The 24,147-nt window shown below is 44.6% G+C and overlaps 1 protein-coding gene across 12 annotated transcripts in view; it reads left to right on the top strand.

Moving 5' to 3' along the window:
* The first annotated feature begins 5,939 nt into the window (after nt 1-5,939).
* The window catches only part of Wdr20 (WD repeat domain 20), a 76,380-nt gene continuing 58,172 nt past the window's right edge, over nt 5,940-24,147 (top strand). For 9 of the 12 annotated variants that reach the window (XM_045153908.1, XM_045153913.1, XM_045153907.1 and 6 more), the window contains exon 1: nt 5,976-6,254. In XM_045153908.1, the coding sequence (XP_045009843.1) occupies nt 6,006-6,254 (249 nt within the window). In that variant the 5' untranslated portion in view covers nt 5,976-6,005. Of the gene's footprint in view, nt 6,255-24,147 lie in introns of all 12 variants that reach the window. The other 3 variants (XM_045153912.1, XM_045153911.1, XM_045153909.1) reach the window with 2 other exon arrangements.

Raw genomic sequence — 24,147 nt, 5'->3', positions numbered from 1 at the left:
GCTTGGTGGCGCACGCCTTTAATCTCAGCACTCGGGAGGCAGAGGTAAGAGGAGCACTGTGAGTTTGAGGCCAACCTGAGACTCCATAGTGAATTTCAGGTCAGCCTTGGCTAGAGTGAGACCCTATCTCGAAAAACCAAAAAAGAGATAGAGAGAGAGAGAAAGAGAGAGAGAAAAAGGAGAGAGGAGAAAGAGAAAGAGGGAGACAAAGAGGCAGAGAGAAGTAAAGAAGGGGAAATAGAGAATGGGCAAGCCAGGCTATCAAGCCACTGCAGATGAACTCTAGACATATGTGCCCCCTTGTTCATCTGGCTTACGTGGGTCCTGGAGCGTCGAACTGGGATCCTTTGGTTTTGCAGACAAATGCCTTAACTGCTAAGCCATCTCTCCAGCCCATGAAGTTTTGTTTCTTTAGAGGTAGGGTCTTGCTCTAGCCCAGACTGACCTGGAATTCACTATATATTCTTGGGCAGACCTCAAAATCATAGTAATCCTTCTACCTCTGCCTCCTGAGAGTTGGGATTAAAGGTATGTGCCACCATACCCAACACAAAGTGTGCTTTTTATTTTATTTTTTAAAAATGTTTTATATTTATTTATTTGAGAGAGAGAGAGAGAGAGAGAGAGAGAGAGAGAGCGAGCAAGAATGGGCACGCCAGGGCCTCTAGCCACTGCAAATGAACTCTAGACATATGTGCCCCCTTGTGCATCTAGCTAACGTGGGTCCTGGGGAATCAAACCTGGGTTCTTTGGTTTTGCAGGCAAACGCCTTAACCGCTAAGCCATTCCTCCAGCCCTTTTATTTTATTTTTGAGGTTCTAGGATCTCACATATGGGATTCAAGCACTCTAAATACTGAGCTACATTCTTGACCCAAATCAAGTGGACTGGCTTAGGGACTGATGGATTTCAAACAAGAATTAATTTCAAAGTACCAGTTTATTTTTTTAAGATTTTATTTTTACTTATTTATTCATTAGAGATAGAGGGAGGGAGGGAGGGATGGGGAGAGAGAGACAGAGAAACAGAGACAGAGAATGGGCATGCCAATTGGTCTTTTTTTTTAATTTTTATTTATTTATTTGAGAGTGACAGACACAGAGAGAAAGACAGATAGAGGGAGAGAGAGAGAGAATGGGCGCGCCAGGGCTTCCAGCCTCTGCAAACGAACTCCAGATGCGTGCGCCCCCTTGTGCATCTGGCTAACGTGGGACCTGGGGAACTGAGCCTCGAACCGGGGTCCTTAGGCTTCACAGGCAAGCGCTTAACCGCTAAGCCATCTCTCCAGCCCGGTCTTTTTAATTTTAATTTTTTTTTTTGAGGTAGAGTCTCACTCTAGATCAGGCTAACCTAGAATTTACCCTGTAGCCTCAGGGTGGCCTTGAACTCACAGCAATCCTCCTACCTCTGCCTCCAAACACTGGGATTAAAGGCATGAGCCACCATATCTGGCTAGTTATTTTATATTGCTGGGGATTGAACCCACGGCTTAAATTTTTTTTTTTTTTATTTGAGAGGGAGAACGAGAGAGAGAGAGAGAATGGATGCATTAGGGCCTCAAGCCACTCTATATGAACTCCAGATGCATGTGCCACCTTGTGCATCTGGCTTATATGGGTACTGGGGAATCGAGCCTTGAACCAGGGTCCTTATGCTTCACAGGTAAGCGCTTAACTACTAAGTCATCTCTCCAGCCCCCTCCCTTTTGTTTTTTCAAGGTAGGGTCTCACTCTAGCCCAGGCTGACCTGAAATTCACTATGGTCTCAGGGTGGCCTTGACCTCTTGGCAATCCACCTACTTCTGCCTCCCAAGTGCTGGGATTAATGGTGTGTGCCACCATGCCTGGCCCAATTGGTATTTTTTAAACCTATTTTTGTGTGTATGTACATATATGCAAGTTCCCATGTGTGGGCACACATCTGTGAGTGTGTGTGTGTGTATGTGCGCACATGCATGTGGAAGCCAGAGGTTAAATTCAGGTGTCTTCCTCCATCACTCTTCACCTGATTTATTGAGATGGAATCTCTCACTTGAACCCAAAAATCCTTGGTTCTGCTATCTGATCCCAGGTGCGTGGTGGAGATTACAGGCATGTGTCCATGCCCATCTGGCATTTATATGGATGCAGACTTATACTTGCTTGTCAAGAACTTTATCTACTGTCATCTTCCCGGTCCTGATAGCTTGGCACTTATTTATTTATTTAGGAGAGAGAGAGTGTGTATATGTATGTAGTGGAATGCCAGGGTCACTTGTCACTGCAAATGACTCTAGATGAATGAGCCACTTTGTGAGTCTCCAGCCCCATTTTTGTACTTTTTAAAGTTCTGACCTAGTGCCAGGAGTGGTGGCATATTGCTTTAATCTTAGCATTCAAGGACACTGAGGTGGGAGGACTTCTGTGAGTTCAAGGCCAGCCAAGAACACAGTGAATTCCAGGTCAGCCTGGGCTACAGCGACACCCTACCTTGAAAAAAACTAAAAAAACAGTAATAATAAACTGGACGTGGGGATACACGCCTTTAATCTCAGCACTCGGGAGGCAGAGGTAGGAGGATCACTGTGAGTTCAGGGCCACTGAGAGTACAGAGTGGATTCTAGGTCAGCCTGTGCTAGAGTCAGACTCTACTTCAAAAAACCAAACAAGGGCTGGAGAGATGGCTTAGCAGCTCAGGAACTTACCTGCAAAGCCTAAGGACCCATGCTCGACTCTCCAGGTCCCACGTAAGCCAGACGCACAAGGGACACAAGTATGCAAGATTGCACATGAGCACAACATGGTGCATATATCTGGAGTTCGATTATAGTGGCTGGATGCCCTGGCACACCAATTCTCTCTCTGTCTCTTGCTCTCTGATAAAACAAGACAAAACAAACAAACAAACAAACAACAACAACAAAAAAACCAGAGAAGCTGGGTGGGACCTGGTGACACATGCCTTTAATCCTTGCACTTGGGAGACAGAGGTAGGAGAATTGCTGTGAGTTTGAGGCCAGCCTAGGACTACACAGTGAATTCCAGATCAGCTTGGATAGAGTAAGACCCTACCTCAAAAACACAAAACAAAACTAAAACCAAAACAACAAAAAATAAACTTCCACAAAAAGCAAGCAACTGGACTGGAGAGATGACTAGTGGTTAAGGCATTTGCCTAGAAAGCCAAACGACTCAGGTTCAATTCCCTAGGACTCATGTAAGCAAGATGCACAAGGTGGAGCATGTGTCTGTAGTTTGTTTGCAAGAGCTGGAGGCCCTGGTGTGCCTATCCTCTATCTATCTATCTGTCTGTCTCTCTCTCTCTCTCAAATAAATAAATTATATATGTATATGTATGTGTGTGTGTATGTATGTATGTATTGTGTATATATATACACACATACACACACGCACACACACACGCACACATATACATACATATATATATATATATATACACACACACACACACATATACATACATACATACACACATGATTTTATAAAAGTAAAAATAAAGGGCTGGAGAGATGGCTTAGTAGTTTAGGCACTTGCCTGTGAATCCTAAGGACCCAAGTTTACTTCCCCAGTAAGCCAGATGCACAAGGTGGTGCATGCATCAGGAGTTTGTTTGTAGTGGCTGGAAGCCCTGGCATGCCCATTCTCTCTATCGGCCTTGCTCTCTCTCAAATAAACAAACAAATAAACAAAATATTTAAAAAAACCCTGACCAACCAACATACAAAAAAAAAAAAAAAAAAACAAACCACCAGAATAGAACTGATTCCTATTTGCTTGTTACAGAAAGGAGATGACATACAAATGAAACTCAAAGTATATTGTAGGGGGCTGGAGAGATGGCTCAGCAGTTTAGGCACTTGCCTGCAAAGCCTAATGACTAGGATTCTGTTCCCCAGTATCCACAGAAAGTCAGATGCACAAAGTGACGTATGTATCTGGAGTTCATTTGTAGCAGCTAGAAGCCTTGGGGTGCCTACTCTCCCTCTCTTCTTCGAAGTAAATAAATAATTTAAAAAATTATTACCTTGTGTATCTGGCTTATGTGGGTCCTTTGGCTTTGCAGTCAAACGCCTTAACTGCTGAGCCATCTCTCCTGCCCCTTTTTTTTTTTTTAAAGAATTTTTTAGTTTATTTTTATTTATTTATTTGAGAGAGAAAGAAGCAGAGAGAGAATGGGCACACAGGGCCTCCAGCCACTTCAAAGGAACTCCAGGTGCCTGCACCCCTTGTGCATCAGGCTAACATGGGTCCTGGGGAATCCAACCTGGGTCCTTTGGCTTTGCAGGCAAACGTGTTAACTGCTAAGCCATCCCCTCCAGCCCTTTATTTTTTTCTCAATTTTTATTAACATTTTCCATGATTATAAAAAGTATACCATGGTAATACCCTCCCTTCCCCCCTCCAGCCCTTATTTTTAAATTAATTTATTTTGGTTTTTCGAGGTAGAGTTTCATTCTAGCCCAGGCTGTCCTCCTGGAATTCACTATGTAGTCTCAGGGTGGCCTTGAACTCTCGGCTGGGATTAAAGGCGTGCACCACTGCATCCAGCCCTTTATTTTTCTTTGTTGCCAACATATATGCAGGCTCAGGATGTTTGTGTGAAATGCATTATTACATCATTGGCAGTTTCTGCTGTTACCTTCTTGCTTTGCACTGCATAAGATGTTTATGGTTTTAACTCTTTAGAACTTCTTTTCACTTATTTTTATAATTAAGTCTTGACAGTTTGGGGGGGGTTCCCCTATGTTGCCCGGGTCTGGAACTCCTTGGCTCAGGCAAGCCTCCCACTCAGTTTCCCAAGGACTACAGGCACCTACACTATTGGCCTTGCTGCCTTTTTTCCCTCCCCTGACCTACAGAAATGAATTTTCAGAACAGTTCCTCCTCTGATAAACATTTTTTTACAGAATTCTACTAGAACGTCTACTCCTTTGGGAGGCTTCGTATTCCAGTGTACAGGAGAAGAAACCAAGGCATCAAAAGGGTGATGGATCCTACTTCGTGTGCCTGTCCTTACACATTTATACTTTGTACCCATGTTACTATTATACCTACAGTCTGGTAAACGATTCCAGATTTCACCTGAAGCTTTTAAAAATTTTTATGTATTTGACAGAGAAAGAGGGAGGAAGGGAGAAAGAGAGAGAATGGGCGCTCCAGGGTCTCCAGCTACTGCAAACGAACCCCAGACGCATTCGCCCCCTGAGCATCTGGCTAATGTGGGACCTTTGGCTTTGCAGGGAAACACCTTAACCGCTAAGCCATCCCTCCAGCCCTCACCTGAGGCTTTTGAGAACCAGTTACCCTGACTTCTATTAAGGTGTTAATAAACGGTTGAGCAAGAGAAGCGAGTCTCACACAGATTCAGTGTCAGGCTTGTGCCCTTGGCCTCTTCCTCTAACCACGGGCGGGCGAAGACACTTCAGGAAGCAGGAAGTGCCAGCACAGCCTGCTTCCCTGCAGGTGCTCACGAGGCTGACAGTCACACATGTGACTTGAGAACACTCCCCTTCCCAACTTAGGCAAAAAGCGAAGCGCTACGAAACAATCCTTGGATACCTTCTCAGACACTGACAGTGGAGAGGTGGTCCTCCGCCCCGGGGGAGGGTCCGCGACAGGTGAGAGCCGCCTGCGGTGACCCAGGGCTGTCGTCGGTCTTCCCTGGGTCGGGACACGTCGGGGCAAGGCCTGCGGATTCGAGGAGGCCGCTCCGGACTTTCCGCGGCTCTGCGCTGCCCCGGCGGCACTCCCTGAGCCCGCACCGGCCTCGGGCGGCGTCCGGACGAGGAGCCGGGCTCACGCCCCGCCGCGAGGAGCGCGCCAGGTGAGCACGCGTGCGCAGTGCGACCGTAAACAAGCCCGCCCCTTCGTCTGGACACGCCCCTCAGCTCCGAGGTGGGCGGGGCCGCGCCGGAGAGGCGGGGGAAAAGTGCGAGCTCTGAGGACGGCGCCTGCGCGGTGGGCGTGATCCGGGCACTTAGGGCAGGATGAACGCTGCTTTCCAAGATGGCGACGGAGGGAGGAGGGAAGGAGATGAACGAGATTAAGACCCAATTCACCACCCGGGAAGGTCTGTACAAGCTGCTGCCGCATTCGGAGTACAGCCGGCCCAACCGGGTGCCTTTCAACTCGCAGGGATCCAACCCTGTCCGCGTCTCCTTCGTAAACCTCAACGACCAGTCTGGCAACGGCGACCGCCTCTGCTTCAATGTGGGCCGGGAGCTCTACTTCTATATCTACAAGGGGGTCCGCAAGGTACCGACCCGGGCGTCACCGGGCGCGCCGGCGGCGCAGGCCCAGGCCGGGGAGCAGGGGCGGTGACAGCGGGGCCAGGGTGACCGACGACGGCGGCCGCCGCGCGTACTTTGGAGCGGGCCGGTAACTCCGTTGGGCACTCGTGAGGGTCGGCCGGCAGGAGCGAGCGGGGCGGCGGCGGCGGGGGTGTTCCCCCGGGCCGGAGGGTCTGGGGGGAAGGAGCCGGCTGCCGTGCCCCCGGGGGACGCTCGCGCACCCTGCCGGGGCCGGGATCGGGCCTGCCTGCGAGTCCCCGGAAGAAGTGGGGGTGGCCGTCCTAGGTCGCCTCGCTCCCCGGGAGAGTTGAGAGTCCTTGCCCTGGGCTTGAAGCACCCGGGGCGCCCAAGCGGCCTGGAATGGTCCGTGAAGGCGGAAACGGGGCAGGGAGGACCTGCTCCACCTGCCGCCGCACTGACACTTCCTAGGAGCCTCTCCCCCGGCTTTCCCCAAGCCTCTGCGGGAGGACGGCGGCTGTCATTGTCTCCGCGGAGGGAACCTCCTCCGGAAAGATGGTTCCAAGAGGGTCATCCTCCTCCTTCGCTGGTAGTACGCGAGGGCTCGGTCTACTATACTGCACTTGGGAGGTTGAAGTCCTATTTTCAGTGGACTAGGTTGCTTTAGAAGGGTTTTGTGTGAGCGTGCCTAGATTTATCTTGCCGAGCAAGTCAGACTGTGTCCCAAACAGGGGCAGGATATGCCTTGACAGCGACTTTAAAGGAACCATCCTTCTTGGCTGGCAACTCAACAGTAATTCTGTGAAGCATGTCATTGTGTTTTAAAATGCCTCATTAAAAGCAGCAATTTATTGGAGCTTTTCTTTCATTGGCAATGAAACTTTCTGAGAACTGTTTGCTTCTGACTTTGACTCCTGGGAGAGCGAGGAAGTTAGTGCACCCCTTAGCACCTCAGAATAGGACAAGGCGATAAAAGATTAATATATAAATGCAGTCAGTGGGAAAATAAGTTTGGCATATTGAAGAGTAAAATGTTCTCTAAGATTAATACCCCCAGCACTGGTCAGGTGTTTTTGCGTGGTTACAAGAACTAGAAAGGACTGCTGGTATCTTTCATTCAACGTGAATCCGGAGGATTGTTTATTCTGTTGAGTGTACTTTTATGCTTGCTTGAGGTATGCTCTTAGAAGTTTTGAAGAGAGTTTTTCTCTCTCTTTTGGAGTTGAGAAGTGTGAGGTGCTTAGTAGTCTACGAGCTGAAGGTTAGTGTTAATTGCAACTTTATCACTGATTTGTATGACCTTGTATAAATTTAACTTTTTTTTTTTTTGGTTTTACGAGGTAGGGTTTTGCTCTAGTTCAGGCTGATCTGGAATTCACTATGTAGTCTCAGGGTGGCCTCAACCTCACAGCGATCCTCCTACCTCTGCCTCCCGAGTGCTGGGATTACAGGCATGTGCACCACACCTGGCCTAAATTTAACTTTTCTTTGCATTTTTTTTTAAAGGGACTACCGGGCTGGGAAGATGGCTCATTGGATAAAGGCTCTTGCTTGCAATATTTTCCAGGCCTGGGTTTGATTCCACAGCACCCATATAAGGCAAAAGCAAAAAGTAGCACATGGCAGCAAGACACTCTGCCCATACATACATGCACACATATGTACACATTATATATATATATTATTTTATTTTATTTTTGTTTTTCGAGGTAGGGTTTCACTGTAGCTCAGGCTAACCTGGAATTCACTATGTAGTCTCAGGGTGGCCTCGAACTTAAAGGGATCCTCCTACCTCTGCCTCCTGAGTGCTGGGACTAAAGGCGTGCACCACCACGCCCGGCATATAAATATATTTTTTTAAGCCAGGTGTGGTGGCACATACCTTTAAGCCCACCAGTTGGGAGGCAGAGGTAGGAGGATCACTATATGTTCCAGGTCAGCCTGGGCTAGAGTAAGACCCTACCTTGAAAAAACCAAAAAGTTAATTAAAGGGACTATTGGGCTGGAAAGATGGCTTAGCACTTAAGGTGCTTACCTGTAAAACTTAGGAACCCAGGTTCGATTTTTCAGTACCCACAAATAAGCCAGATGCGCAAGGTGGCACATGGATTGGGAGTTGCAGTGGCTGGAGAACCTGGCATGCTCATTCTCTCTCTCTCTCTCTTAACTGCCCTTCTTCTAATTCTCTCTCTCTCAAATAAATAAATAAAATATATTTAAAGAAAGAGACAAAGCCAGACATGGTGCTGTACACCTTTAATCCCAGCACTTGGGAGACAGAGGTAGGAGGATCACTATGAGTTCGAGGCCACCCTGAAACTACATAGTGAATTCCAGGACAGCCTAGACTAGAGCAAAACCCGACCTCAAAAAAAAAAAAAAAAGGGTGGGGGCAATCGCAGTACACATAATATAATTAATGACGTAGCAACTATAATAGATTTTAAAGTCCTGACACACTGAGTAGATGTAAAGTACAGTGAAAACAAACATTAAGAATAACTGCTAGAGGGCTGGAGAGATGGCTTAGCAGTTAAGAGCTTGCTTGCAAAGCCAAAGGACCTGGGTTTGAATTCTCAGTACCCATGTAAAGCCAGATATACAAGGTGGTCCATATGTCTAGAGTTTGTTTGCAGTGGCTAGAGGCTCTGGTGTGCCCATTCTCTCTATCAGCCTCTCTCTGTCTTGCAGAATAATAAATAATTAATAAATAAAATAAAATATTTAAAAAAATATTTTAAAAGGAGGGATTGCTTGGTTAGGGTGCTTGCTTGCAAAACCTTAGGACCCATGTTTGATTCCCAGAACCCACATAAACCAGATGTACATGGTGGTATATGTGTCTGGAGTTTGTTTGCAGTGGCTAGAGGTCTTGGCATGCCCATTCTCTTTATCTCTCATAAATAAATAAAATAAAAATTAAGAAAATAATTTAGCTGAATGTGGTGGCACATGCCTTTAATCCCAGCACTTGGGAATCAGAGGTAGGAGGATCTCTGAAAGTTCAAGGCCACCGTGAGACTACATTGAATTCCAGGACAGATTGAGCTACAGTGAGACCCTATCTCAAAAAACCAAAAAAAAAGGAATAATTTAGAAAGAAAGCTGCCATTCTGATGTTCATGCTTTGACTGAAAATACTTTTTCTTCCTTTTGAAATAAGTTTTAAGACTATGGTATTAAAATTTATATTTAAAGCTGGGTGTGGTGGTGCATGCCTTGAATCCTAGCATTCGGGAGGCAGAGGTAGAAGGATCACCATGAGTTCAAGGCCACCCCAGGTCAGCCTGGACTAGAGTGAAACCCTACCTCAAAAAAACTAAAAAAAAAAAAAAAGAAAAATTATATTTAACCAAGCTGGGTGTGGTGGTGCACACCTTTAATCCCAACACTTGGGAGACAGAGATAGGAGGATTGCTGTGAGTTCCAGGCCACCCTAAGACTACATAGTGAATTTCAGGTCAGCTTGGGCTAATGTCAAACCCTACCTTGAAAAAAAACATTATATTTAGGGCTGGCTTGTTGGTTAAGGCGTTTGCCTTCAAAGCCAAAGGACCCAAGTTCATTTCCCCAGGATCCTTGTGAACCACCTGCACGAGGTGGTGCGTGTGTCTGGAGTTTGTTTCTAGTGGCTGGAGACCTCAGCACTCCTATTCTCTACCTCCTTCAAATAAATAAATAATATTTTAAAAATTATATTTAGATTTCAGTGTGGTTTTGCACATGTGCTATCCCAGCACTTTTTTTTTTTTTCCTATTTTATTTTCTTGAGGTAGGATCTTAGTCTAGCCCAGATTGACCTGGAATTCACTCTAGTCTCAGGGTAGAGATCCTCTTACCCCTGCCTCCCAACTGCTGAGATTGAAGGCGTGTGCCATCATGCCCAGCTTCCCAGCACTTTTACTATTTGTTAATTATTATTATTATTTTTTGGCTTATTGAGGTAGGGTCTCACCGTAGCCCAGTCTAACCTGGAATTCACTATGTAGTCTCAGGGTGGCCTTGAACTCACGGCGATCCACCTACCTCTGCCTCCCAAATGCTGGGATTAAAGGTGTTCGCCACCACACCTGGCTATTGATTTTGTTTTAAAAATTTACTTTTATTTATTAAAGACAGAGAGAGAGAGTGAGAGAGAGAGAGAATATGAGTGTGCCAGGGCCTCCAGCCACTGCAGATGAACTCCAGATGTAGGTGCCACCATGTACATCTGGTTTATGTGGGACCTGGAGAATTGAACCTGCATCCTTAGGCTTTGCAGGCATGCGCCTTAACCACTAAGCCACTTTCCAGCCCTATTTATTGGTTTTTTGAGGTAGGGTCTTGCTCTAGCGTAGGCTGACTTGGAATTCACTATGTAGTCTCAGGGTGGCCTTGAACTCATGACGGTCCTCCTACCTCTGCCTCCTGAGTACTGGGATTAAAGGTGTGTGCTACCATGCCTGGCCCCAGCACTTCTGAGACTAAGATAGGAGGCTCAAGATTTTGAGGCCAGCCTGTACAGTGATGTAGTAGTTCTAGGTCAGCTTGGATTACAATTGGCAAGTCTGAGGCCAGCCTAGGCTATATAGTAAGACTCTGTTTGAAAAATCTCAAACCAGGGCTGGGGGGATGGCTTAGTGGTTAAGGCATTTGCCTATGAAGCCAAAGGACCCAGGCTTGATTTCCCAGGACCCACGTAAGCCAGATGCACAAGGTAGTGCATGTGTCTGGAGTTCGTTTGTAGTGGCTGAAGGCCTTGGTTCACTCATTCTCTCTCTCTTTTTCCTCCCTCTTTAATCAAATCAAATCAAATAAAAATTTAAAAAAGATTAAAAAAATATATCTCACCAGGTGTGGTGGCACACGCCTTTAATCCCAGCACTCGGGAGGCAGAGGTAGGAGGATCACTGTGAGCTTGAGGCCACCCTGAATTCCAGGTCAGATTGGGCTAGAGTGAGACCCTAACTTGAAATGTCGACTCCCCCCAAAAGGAAACTCAAAAAATAACTAAAAAAGATAAATTCTTTACCAATTGCTAGTACAGCTACTGCTCAGTAGTGCTGGGAAGAGGTAGACCCAAGGGCCTCTGGCTCTGTAGGCCAGTACTGTAGCATGTGGAGCTGTATTCTCACCCTGGCCAGGTGCTGCTTTGGAGCACTCGTTCTCATCACAGACCTCATCTGGATCTGTTCGCCCTGGCTTGTGTCCTCAAAATAGGTCATTTGCTTAGAGGTATCTAACAGTAGTGCTCTAAGCTTTCTAAACTGCACTGAAAGTCTCTTAACCGCACAAATCTGAAATGTGTAACTTGCCTTTACTTGCATGATTTGAGTGCTGTAATCTTTTGTTTTGATAAGTTTCCATGAACCTTGTAGGCATATTTGCATTTAAATGGCAGACAGATTCTTCTAGCTGTTGTCATTTTTTTTGTAGAAATAATTCTCCCTTTATTGTTATTTTGAATATGTGACTTTTTGTGTGCTTGTTTTGTGACAGTCTTACTTAGCCCAAGCAGGTCTTGAACTCACCATGAAGTGGAGGATGACTCTGAATTCCTCATCTTCCTGCTTACACCTTTTCCAGTGCTAAGATTACAGACATGTGTCATTATGCTGACCTGATATAAGTGACTTCTTGTGATTCTGATTTCAGAATAGAATCATAGCCGGGCATGGTGGCGCATGCATTTAATCCCAGCACCTGGTAGGCAGAGGTTGGAGAATCCTTGTGAATTTGAGGCCACCTTGAGACTACATAGTCAACTCCAGGTCAGCCTGAACCAGAGTAAGATCCTACCTTGAAAAACAAACAAACGAAAAAGAATTAGGTGCCTGGAGAGATGGCCGAGCGGTTAAGTGCTTGCCTGAGGAGCCTAAGGACCCCAGTTCGAGGCTCTATTTCCCAGGACCCACGTAAGCCAGATGCACAAGGTGGCACATGCATCTGGAGTTTGTCTGCAGTGGTTGGAGGCCCTGGCGTGCCCATTCTTACTCTCTCTCTGCCTCTTTCTCTCTCTATCGCTTTCAAATAAATAAAAATAAAACAAAAAAATAAATTAAAAAAAAAGAATCAGTACTTTGTCAGGTATGGTGGCTTTGGAGGAGCAAGAGTTTGAGGTTAGCCTGGGCTACATTGTCAGTCCCTATCTAAACAGAACAAAACAGAGCCAGTAATTAACTGTAAGTAGAAAACCAAAATTTACTTTTGGATATTATTAATTATAAATCTGTTCTTTGACAGTTGGCCATTTTGACTTATTTTTCACTTTTTTCTTCAAGGAATATAAAATGGTTTTTGTGTGTGTGCAGAGGATCAAACCTAGGACCTCACATATGCTAGGTAAGCACTTTTATCACTGAGCCACACCCCACAGACAAAGGCATATAAAGTTGTAGAGCAATTAGTTTGATCATTTAGAAGTCCTGATTTTCATGGAATTTAAATTCAACTTAAAATACATGTTATATGGGTAGAAAAAATTCTTTTTGATAGTGCTAGGGATCAAACCCAGGGCCTTGCTCATGCTAGGCTAACACTCTATTACTGAGCTACACTCCCCAGTACCCAGATTTATTTTTTATTTTTTTGAGGCAAGCCCAGCAGAATTTTTTTTTTTTTTTTAAATATGAGAGAGCCAGAGTGAGGTGGGGGAGAGGAGAGAGAATTGGTACACCAGGGCCTCTAGCCACTGTACTTGAACACCAGAGGCTTGTGCCACCTAGTGTGCATGTGCGACCTTGCGTCACCTTGTGTCTGGCTAGGTAGGACCTGAACAGTTGAACATGGGTCCAGGTAAGCACCTTAACTGTCAGGCCATCTCTCCAGCCCTTTTTTTGATTTGATTATTTGTTTTTGGTCTTTGACTAGCCCAGGCTGACCTGGAATTCACTTTGTATTCTTACAATAGCCTCAAACTCATGGCAATCCTCCTACTTCTGCCTCCTGAGTGCTGGGATTAAAAGTGTGCACCACCATACCTGGCTCCAGATTTATTTTTGAGATAGGGTCTTGATAATTACCTAGGCTAACCTCAAATTTATGTTCTCTTGCCTCTACTGTAAGTCATGGGCTGGAGAGATGGTTCAGCAGTTAAAGGCACTTCCTTGCAAAGCCTGCTTGTCCAGATTTGATTCCCCTGTACCCACATAAAGCCAGATGCACAAAGTGGCACATACATCTGGACTTTGTTTGCAGTGGAAAGAGGCCCTGGAGAGCTCATTCATTCTCTCCTTCAAATAAATAAATAAAATATTAAAAAAAGAATTTAAGTCATAAGCTATGTATTTCCTTTCTTTTTTATTTTTTTGAGGTAGGGTCTCACTCTAGCCCAGGCTGAGCTGGAATTCACTATGTAGTCTCAGGGTGGCCTCAAACTCACAGCGATCCTCCTACCTTTGCCTCCCAAGTGCTGGGATTAAAGGCGTGTGCCACCATGCCCGGCTCATGTATTTCCTTTCTTGAAAGGAAGCATAGGGTTCTGAGGGAATGGATTGTCTGGGAAGTAGTTGAACATCTACAATGAGAAGTATAATCTTTAAAAATGTCTAGAAGTCCAGTGTCTAGATGCGGCCTTAGAGGATGTAGTCTTATTTTCCTCAGAAAACGAAGGCTAGTGAGAACATGGAAACATGTTAACTTTTTTTTTTTTTTTTTGGTGTTTCAAGGTAGGGTCTCGCTCTAACCCAGGCCGACCTGGAATTTACTATATACTCATGGTGGCCTCGAACTGGAGTCCTTAGGCTTCATAGGCATGTGCTTAACCGCTAAGCCATTTCTCCAGCCCAAGACTAATACTTTAAAATAAATAAATAAATAAATAAGTAAATAAATAATAAATAAATAAATGGTTGGAGAGATGGCTTAGCGGTTTAAATCATTTGCCTGCAAAGCCAAAGGTCCCTGGTTTGATTCCCCAGGACCCATGTAAGCCAGATGTACAAGGGGGCGCATGCATCTGGAGTTCATTTGCAGTGGCTGGAGGCCCTGGCATGTGCTCTTTATCTCTCTCCCTCTCTCTACCTCTTTCTCTCTCTCTCAAAATAAAAAAATAAAAATAAACTTTAAAAAATTAAAAAATACATTATTTATTTATGTGTATGAGACTGTGTGTGCCAGGGCCCAAACTCCAGGTGCATGCACCACCTTATGCATCTGGCTTACTCTTGGGTATTGGGACTCCAACCTGGGTTCTTAGGCTTCACAGGCAAGTGCTTTAACCGCTAAGCCATCTTTCTATCTCTGTTTTATTTATTTGAGAGAGAGACAGAAGGAAAGAGACAGATAGGGAGGATGGGTGTGCTAAGGCCTCCTGTCACTGTAAACGTACTCCACACACACGTGTAACACTTTGTGCATCTGGCTTTATGTGGGTATTGGGGAATAGAATCTGGGCTGTCATGCTTTGCAAGCAAATATCTTTAATTGCTATGACATTTCTCCAGCCCAAGACTTGCACTTGGGAGGGGAGCAGAAAGACCAAGAGTCTTAAGCCAACTTTGGATTCATGAGTCCTTGTCTCAAAAAACTAAAGCAGGGCTGGAGATAGCTCAGTGGTTAAGGTGCTTTCCTGACAAAGCCTATCGATCCATGATCCATGTTTGATTCCCCAGTAACAAAGTGGCACATGCATCTGGAGTTCATTTGCAGCAGCAGGAGGTCCTGCTGGTGTGCCAATTAATCCCCCCCTCCCCTCCCTTCCCCTCCCCTCCCCACCCCTCTCCTTGCTTGCAAAAAAAAAAAAAAAAAAAAAAAGCCAGACATGTCTTTAATCCCAGCACTGGGAGGCAGAGGGGTAGGATTGCCATGAGTTTGAGGCCAGTCTGAGACTACATAGTGAATTCCAGGTCAGCCTGGGCTACAACAAGACCCTACCTCAAAAAACAGACAAAAAAACCAAAACAAAAAACAACCTGTATTCCAAACATTCAAAGAATCTTACTACCCACCCTCCCTTGTTTCAGATTCTAGGTCACAGATGTACTACTCCTGATCCATGGTATTATTGATAGATTCCTATAGTAGATGGAAAGTATATTTAGCCTGTTCTAAGGCCTTTTCAACTTTTTGTTTGTTTTTCAAGGTAGGGTCTTGCTGTAGCCCAGACTGACTTGGAATTCACTATGTACTCTTAGGCTGGCCTTGAATTCATAGTGACCCTCCGGTTTCTGCCTCCTTGAGTGCTGCGATTAAAGGCTTGTGCCACCATACCCAGAAAACTCATCTTTCTTTTTTAAGATTTTACTTTTATTTATTAGTTAGAGAAGAGAGAGGAGGGAGAGAGAGAGAATGGGTGCACCAGGGCCTCTAGCCACTGCAAATGAACTCCAGATGCATGCACCCCCTTGTGCATCTGGCTAACATGGGACCTGGAGAATCCAACCGGGGTCCTTAGGCTTCGCAGGCATGTGCCTTAACTGCTAAGCCATCTTTCCAACCCCAAACTCATCTTTCTCTTGGAGAGATTTCTTTATGTTTTGGGGTCATTACTTCTTGAATTCTTAGTGTGTTTGGGAGGGCAAGTTGAAAACATTGTGATGTTTAGGTCTTTCTGCTCACAAAGCTTTATACTTAACATGTTGAGTCAAAGTTGGGGCCAGAAGAGTCAGTTGATAGCATTTTAAGATATTTTTAGAGCTAAAATTATACCAGAGGAAGGTAGATGTCTTGGGAGAGAAATGTTCTGTCTGCCAAAATCTGTAAGACCACCTGTTGTGATATTGGAGGAATTCATGCTTTTCTTGGGAGGGTGAACTAGATGTATTTAGTGTTCCCACAAACTGTTTTTAAAAACTGGACTGTTTCATAGGTTATGTTCAAACCACTTTGGCCTGTTTCCTTTTATTTTGTATGGGTTTCTGTGCGTGGTGTAAGAGAGAGAGTGTGTGTGTTTGTGGGGGCATGTGCATGTGGGGTGTATGTGTGTGTAAACCAAAAGTTGACATCATGTGTCTTCTTCAGTTGAACTCTCTCTGCCTTATTTATTTTTTATTTACTTGATTTTTTTTTTTCCTTTGGTTTTTCGAGGTAGGGTTTCACTCTAGCTAATGCTGACCTGGAATTCATTATGTAGTCTCAGGGTGGCCTCAAACTGGTGATCCTCCTCCCTCTGTCTCCCTAGTACTGGGATTAAAGGCGTGCGCCACCACACGCCTTTTTATTTACTTGGGGGGGGGAGGAAAAGGCAGATAGAGAATGGGTGCACCAGGGCCTCCAGCCACTGCAAACGAACTCTAGGTGCATGCATCACCTTGTTCATCTGACTTACCTTGGTACTGGGCAATCGAACTTGGGTCCTTAGCCCCAGACAAGTGCCTTAACCGCAAAGCCATCGGCCCAGCCCTACCTTACTTTATTTTTATTTATTTGAGCGGGAGAGAGAAAGAGAATGAGGGAATGGGTGCATCAGGGCCCTGCAGTCACTGCAGAGAACTCCAGTTGCATGCACCCCTTTGTGCATCTGACTTACGTGGGTTCTGGGGAATTGAACTATGGTCTTTTGGCTTTGCAGGCAAGTGCCTTAACTGCTAAGCCATTTCTCTAGCCTCCTACCTTATTTTTTTGAGACAAGGACTCTCACTGAACCTGGAACTTGACAAGTCAGTTAGATTAGCCAGCCAGTAAGCACTTGGAATCTTCCTGTCTCTGCCATTCCAATGCTGGGGTTATGGGTGTGCTCCCTTTTTATGTGAGTGCTAGTAATCCAAATTCAGGTCCTTATGGCAAGCATTTTAACTACGTGGAGGGCTCTCTCCCTGGGATTGAACCTAGGCCCTCAAATATACCAGGTAATCTGTTTACTAGTGAGCTATATATCTATTTACTTTTTTGTTTGTTTTTAGAGATAGTCCTATTCCATAGGTAAGTCTGGCTGTACTTTGAGATTTTATTTGTTTGTTTATTTTTAGGCAGTGTCTCATTGTAGTCAGGACTGACTTGGAACTCACTCCATAGTTCCGGCTAGTGTTTAGTTCATGGTGCTCCTCCTACCTCAGCCTTCCAGGTGCTGGGATTAAAGGTATAAGCCAACATAATCAGTTTGAGAAATTTTTTTAAAAGTTTTTTGTTTATTTTTATTTATTTATTTGAAAGTGACATACAGAGAGAGAAAAAGGCAGATACACACACACACACACACACACACACACACACACACACACACACAGAGAGAGAGGGGGGGGGAGGGACGGAGGGAGGAAGGGAGGAAGAAAGAATGAGTATGAATGGGAGCGCCAGGGCCTCCAGCCACTGCAAACGACCTCCAGACGCATGCGCCCCCTTGTGCATCTGGTTAATGTGGGTCCTGGGGAATCAAGCCTTGAACCTAGGTCCTTAGGCTTCACAGGCAAGCACTTAACTGCTAAGCTATCTCTCCAGCCCTCAGTTTGAGAATTTTTTAAAAAAATATTTAATGTATTTATTTGCAAGCAGAGAAATACAGACACAGAGAGAGTATAGGCAAGCCAAGGCCTCTAGTCACTGTAGCTGAACTCCAAATGCATACACCACTTTGTACATCTGACACTTATGTGGGTACTGGGGAATCGAAGCCAGGTTGTTAGGCTTTGCAGAAAAGCACCTTAACCACTGAGTTATTTCTCCAGCCCTGAGAAATTAAAAAAAAATTAGTTATTTGTGAGTGGAGAGAGAGAATGAGTAGGCGTGCCAGGGGCTCTAGCCACTGCAAACAAACTCTGGATGTTTGCGGCACTTTTTATTTCTGGCTTTTCATAGGTAGTAGGGAATCAAGCTGAGGTTATTAGCCTGTGCAGGCAAGTGCCTTAACCACTGATCCATCTCTCCAGATCAAACATAATCTTTCATACCTTAAATTTTTTTTTTATTTGTTTGACAGAAAAAGAAGGAGAGAGAGAGAGAGAGAATGGGCGTACCAGAGCCTCCAGACACATGTACCCCCTTCTGCATCTGGCTAATGTGGGTTCTGGGGAATCAAACCTGGGCCCTTTGGCTTTGCAGGCAATTGCCTTAACTGCTAAGCCATCCCTCAAGCCCTCAAGACACAATTTTTAAGTAAAATATTTTTTGGAGGGGGGGAGACAGGGTCTCACCATATAGTTCAGGCTGGCCACAAACTCATGGCAATCCTCCTACCTCAGCCTCCTGAATGCTAGGATTACAGGCATAGGCCACTATGCCTGGTTTACTTTGAGTAATTTTATACTTAATTTAGTAGAGTACACATGGGATTGCTAAATGACTGGAAACGTATGTTTATTTTCACTATAAGCTACTTACTGACTTTAGAAATACTGCTAGGATTTAATTATTTGATTTTAGAATCTTGCATTCTGGAGGAAAGTACCTTAATTATTACTTTAAGTAGGAAATGCATAATACTTTCCTATTATACCTTGCTTCCTTTGCTTTAGAAAAGGAGAGGTGGCTTAGCAGTTAAGACATTTGCCTACAAAGCCTAAGAACCCATGTTCGACTCCCCAGTACCCTCACAATCCAGATGCGCAAGGTGGTGCAGGCATTTGGAGTGTTTGCAGTAGCTGGAGACCCTGGCCAGCTCATCCCCTCTCTCAGTATCTACCTCTTTCTTTCTCTCTTTCAAATAAATCAAACACACACACACACACACACACACACACACACACACACACACACACAGTTTTCCCCCCAAAGGTAAGGTCTTGCTGTAGCCCAGGCTGACCTGGAATTCACTAAGTAGTTTCAGGGTGGTCTCAAACTCATGGTGATCCCCTTACCTCTGCCTCCTGAGTGCTGGGATTAAAGGTGTGTGCCACCATGCCTGGCTAAATTTTTTTTTTTAATAATTTTAAATTATTTATTTATTTATTTGAGAGCAACAGACACAGGGAGAAAGACAGATAGAGGGAGAGAGAGAGAGAATGGGCGCGCCAGGGCTTCCAGCCTCTGCAAACGAACTCCAGACGTGTGCACCCCCTTGTGCATCTGGCTAACGTGGGACCTGGGGAACCGAGCCTCGAACCGGGGGTCCTTAGGCTTCACAGGCAAGCGCTTAACTGCTAAGCCATCTCTCCAGCCCAATTTTTTTTTTTTTAAAAGACAGTAATGATGAGATTCCTTTGGCAGGTAAGAACAGTGATAGAAGCATATGTAGCATATCTGTAAGGTCCATGGATGTCATTCTTACCAGTGTTTGTAGAGCATGTCTGCCAGTTTTATTGTTCTAGATGTGTGTAGACAGTCTCTGCCTTCAAGAAACTTGTCATTGATTTGATTGTCTTTGAGTTAATCTAGTGACTAACTGGTATTGTGCTTGGCAGATTTGAGCAAGAATCAAAACTGGGCTTTGTCATTGACTGGTTTGTCTATATGGCTAAAGAAACTTATTTAAAAAAGTAGAATGGAGGTGTGGTGATGCATACCTTTAATCCTAACACTTTCTTGGCTAGAGTGAAACCCTACCTCAAAAAAACAAAATAAATAAGTAAAGTGGTACATGTTGAGTTTATATGCAGCATCAAGAGACTCTGGTGTGAGCCGGGCGTGGTGGTGCACGCCTTTAATCTCAGCACTCTGGAGGCAGAGGAAGGAGGATTACCATGAGTTCGAGGCCACCCTGAGACTCCATAGAGAATTCCAGGTCAGCCTGGGCTAGAGTGAGACCCTACCTCGAAAAACCAAAAAAAAAAAAAAAAAAAAAAAGAGATTCTGGTGTGTTCATACATACCTATGCAAATAAGTAAAATAAATTTTAAAAACTACTCTAATACTTCAAATATAAATCACAAAAATCTTCCTATTTATTATATTTATTTTACTTTTTTTTTTCCATTGTTTTCTTTTTTCAAGGTAGAGTCTTGCTCTAGTCCAGGCTAACCTGGAATTCACTATGAAATCTCAGGGTGTCTTCGAACTCATGGCAGTCCTCCTTCCTTTGCCTCTCAAGTGCCAGGATTAAAGGCATACACCACCATGCCTGGCTGTTTTTTTTGTTTTTTTTTTGATGTAGGATCTTGTTCTGACTTGGAATTCACTACATAGTCTCAGGGTGGCCTCAAGCTCACTGTGATCCTTTTACCTCTGCCTCCTGAGTGCTGGGATTAAAGATGTGCCACCATCACACCTGACCATGTACCACTTTTTGAGTCTGGGTTTATGTGGGTGGCTGAGGGATTGAACCTGGACCCATAGACTTTGTAAGCAAGTGCCTTTAGCCACCGAGTCATCTCCCCAGCTCCAAAAGAGGTTTTGTTTTTCAATGAGGTTACTTATACAGAAGTATGAGCTATGGTCCTGTTTGATCTCAACAGAAGATACTAAAAAAGAAATTAACTGCTGGATGTGGTGGTGCACACCTTTAATCCCAGCACTCAGGAGGGAGGCAGAGGTAGGTGTTTGAGGCCACCTTGAGACTACATAGTGAATTCCAGGTCAGCCTGGGCTCCAGTGAGACAAGACCTACCTCGAAAAAAAAAAAAAAAAAAAAAAAAGAACTGAGCTGAGTCATGGTGGCAGGCTCCTTTCTATAATCCCACCCCTTAGGCTGAGGAAAGAGGATTGAGAGAGTTGGAGTCTGGACTACAGAATGAGACCCTGTCTGAATAAAATAAGGACTGGAGAGATGGCTTGGTGGATAAGTGCTTGCTATACCATATACCAGCATGAGGACCTGAATTCAGATTCCCAGACTCCACATAAAAGCCAGAAGCTGTGGTAGGCTTCTGTGATCCCAGCACACCAATGACAAGGAGACAGAAAAATTTCCAGGAAGCTTATGAACCAGCTAGCCTGGCAAACACAGTGGTGAATGAGAGACCCTGCCTCAAAATGAAGTGATAAGCCACATCTGAATTGTCCTCTGACCTGTACTCACTATAGACACACACATTATATATACCAACCCCTTGTAACTTTTATAAAACCAAACAGCAGTAACAAAAATAAATGTTTTTTTTTTTTAATTTTAATTTATTTATTTGAGAGAGAGAAAGAGGCAAAGAGAGAATGGATGCGCCAGGGTCTCTAGCCACTGCAAATAAGCTCTAGATGCATGCGCCCCCTTGTGCATCTGGCTTATGTGGGTCCTGGGGAATTGAACTTTGGCTTTGCAGGCAAAAGCCTTAACTGTAAGCCATCTCTCCAGTCCAAGAAATGTTTTAAAATACTTACTAAGTTTTTATATACTTATTTTAAAATACTTATTAATAAGTATTAAATACTTAATACAGAGGCAGACACACAGAGAGATTATGGGCACCAGGGCCTCCAGAAACATGCACTACTTTGTGCATCTGATTTTACGTGGGAACTGGAGAATTGAACCAGGGCCATCAGGGTTTGCAGACAAGTGCCTTTAACTGCTGAGCCATCTTTGCAGTCCCCCCACCCCAATTTTTTTGTTTTTGGTTTTTCAAGATAGGGCCTTTCTCTAGCCCAGGCTGACCTGAAATTCACTATGTAATCACAGGCTGAACTTGGACTCACAGAGATCTTCCTACCTTTGCCTCCTGAGTGCTGGGATTAAAGGTGTGCCACCATGTCTGGCTCTCACTTTGATCCCAGAGTTTGTGGATTCTCCTAGTCTAAGTAGCCATCCTGGCACAACTACTTTCTTAATTTTTATTTTTTGGTTTTTTGAGGTAGGGGCTCACTGTAGCTCAGGCTGACCTGGAATTCACTATTGAGTCTCAGGGTGGTCTCGAAATCAAGGCGATCCACCTACCTCTGCCTCCCGAGTGCTGGGATTAAAGGCATGCGCCACCACGCCTGGCTCAACTACTTTTTAAAAAAAATATTTATTTGAGGGGGGGAAGGGGCAGATAGAGAATGAGCATGCCAGGGTCTTCAGCCATTGCAAACGAACTCCAGACACGTGCCACTTTCTACAGCTAGCTAACGTGGATCCTGGGGAATCAAACTGGGGTCCTTTGGCTTTGTAGGCAGTCACCTTAACTACTAAACCATTTCTCCAGACCCACAACTGCTTTTATAGAGCATGTCTTGATTTAAAAAAAAAAAAAAAATGTTGTTTTGAGGAAGAGCCTTGCTCTAGTCCAGGCTGACCTGGAATTCACTATGTAGTCTCAGAGCGGCCTTGATCCTCCTACCTCCTACCTCTGCCTCCTTGTGTGTTGCAATTAAAGGCATGTGCCACCACACCCAGCTTAAAAATTTCTTAAAGTAGGGTCTTGATATAGCCCAGGATGACCTGGAATTCACTAGTCTCAGGCTGGAAATATCTTTAAAAATTAATTTATTTGCAAGCAGAGAGGAGATAGATAGAAGAGAGATAGAAATCATGGGGCCTCCCGCCTCTGCAACCATTTCTTTGGCCCTATGTTTTCTTGTGTTTGATGCTCTATGACTTTGACCACATTAGTTAACTTTTCAGAGCCTTAGATTTTTATTTATTTATTTATTTTACATGGGGAAGCATATCGGTCCAGCCTTATTCCGTGTTTTTCAGAATTAAGTGAGATACTTTAGTAAAAACTCTATAAACAATAGCAGGTTACAAAATACTTTGTTTGGTTATGGGACAATATACCCAAGGGCAGAACTGACTCAACTATGTGTCACTGTGACTTGCTAGCTTATTCTTTATTTCTTACCTGGGGCCCTTCCACGAGAAGGGGAAAAGCTGGATAAGAATGGGGAAAGTAGAAGGAGTGGTTCCAGGGAGAAGCCTGTGCAAGCAGGAAGAAGCCAGAGGGAATTGGAAAAACCGACACTGCCACTGGAAATGAACTCCAGACACATGTGCCTCTTTGTGCATCTGGCTTTACATGGGTACTGGGGAATTGAACCTTGGCCTTCAAGCTTTACATGGGTACTGGGGAATTGAACCTGGGCCTTCAAGCTTTACATGGGTGCTGGGGAATCCAGCTGGGGCCATGATGCTTTGCAAGTGAGCGCCATTAGCCTCTGGGCCCTCTCTCCAGCCCTTATTATCACTTTTAAACTTGATTAGAATTTAGGGGTATGTCATCCTGGATGACAAAAAAGTGCTTTACAAGTTGTTGTCTTTCGTTTGTTTTCTGAGGCAGGGTCTCATATAGCCCAGACTGACTTTGAACTGGAGAGTCTCCTGCTGTTTTCTCCAAGTGCTGGGGTTACCACACTGGCCTTTTTTTTTTTACTAACTTCTTACTGAGGTGTAACATGTGCTTCAGTTAAGAACATAGGTACTAAAACACAGTAGTAATAGAATCTAATGACCACCAATGAACACATTTTCAAGTACAGTTACTCCTAAATGCTGGGATTATAGACATCTGCCACTCACTTTGTAACATGTCTCAGGCTGGCCTCGAATTCATGGCAGTTCTCCTGCCTCTGCCTCCCTAGTGTTAGGATTAAAGTTGTGTACCACCATGCTCAGTTCAAGTTTACTTTTTTCTTTTTTCTTTTTTTTCTAAGTAGGGTCTTGTTCTAGCCCAGGCTGACCTGGGATTCACTCTAGTCTCAGGGTGGCCTCATACTCAAGGTGATCTTCCTAACTAAAGGTGTGTGCCACCATGCCCGGCTCAAGTTTATTTTATTTTTTAAAAATTAATTTATTTGAGAGAGAAAGAGACAGACAGAAGGAAAGAGAGAATCATTGTGCCAGGGCCTGCAGCCATTGCAAACACACACCAGACGCATCACCACTTTGTACATCTGGCTTAAGTGGGTCCTGGGAATCAAACTGAGGTCTTTTGGCTTTGCAGGCAAATGCTTTAACCAGTAAGACATTTCTCCAGGCCTAAAGTTTGTTTGTTTGTTTATTTGTTTATTTATTTGAGAGAGAGGGAATAGGCCCACCAGGGATTCCAGTCTTTGCAAATGAACTCCAGATGCATGCACCATCTTGTGCAACTGGCTTTACTTGGGTCCTGGGGAATCGAACCTGGGTCCTTTAGTTTTGCAGGCAAACATCTTAACCATTAAGCCATCTCTCTAGCCCTCAAATTTACTTCGAGTTTACT

Source organism: Jaculus jaculus, chromosome 7 (genome assembly GCF_020740685.1).
Source record: "Jaculus jaculus isolate mJacJac1 chromosome 7, mJacJac1.mat.Y.cur, whole genome shotgun sequence".
In the NCBI taxonomy this organism is placed as follows: domain Eukaryota; kingdom Metazoa; phylum Chordata; class Mammalia; order Rodentia; family Dipodidae; genus Jaculus; species Jaculus jaculus.
The sequence above is the reverse complement of the archived record's forward strand: the minus strand, read 5'-3'. Positions and strand labels throughout refer to the sequence as shown.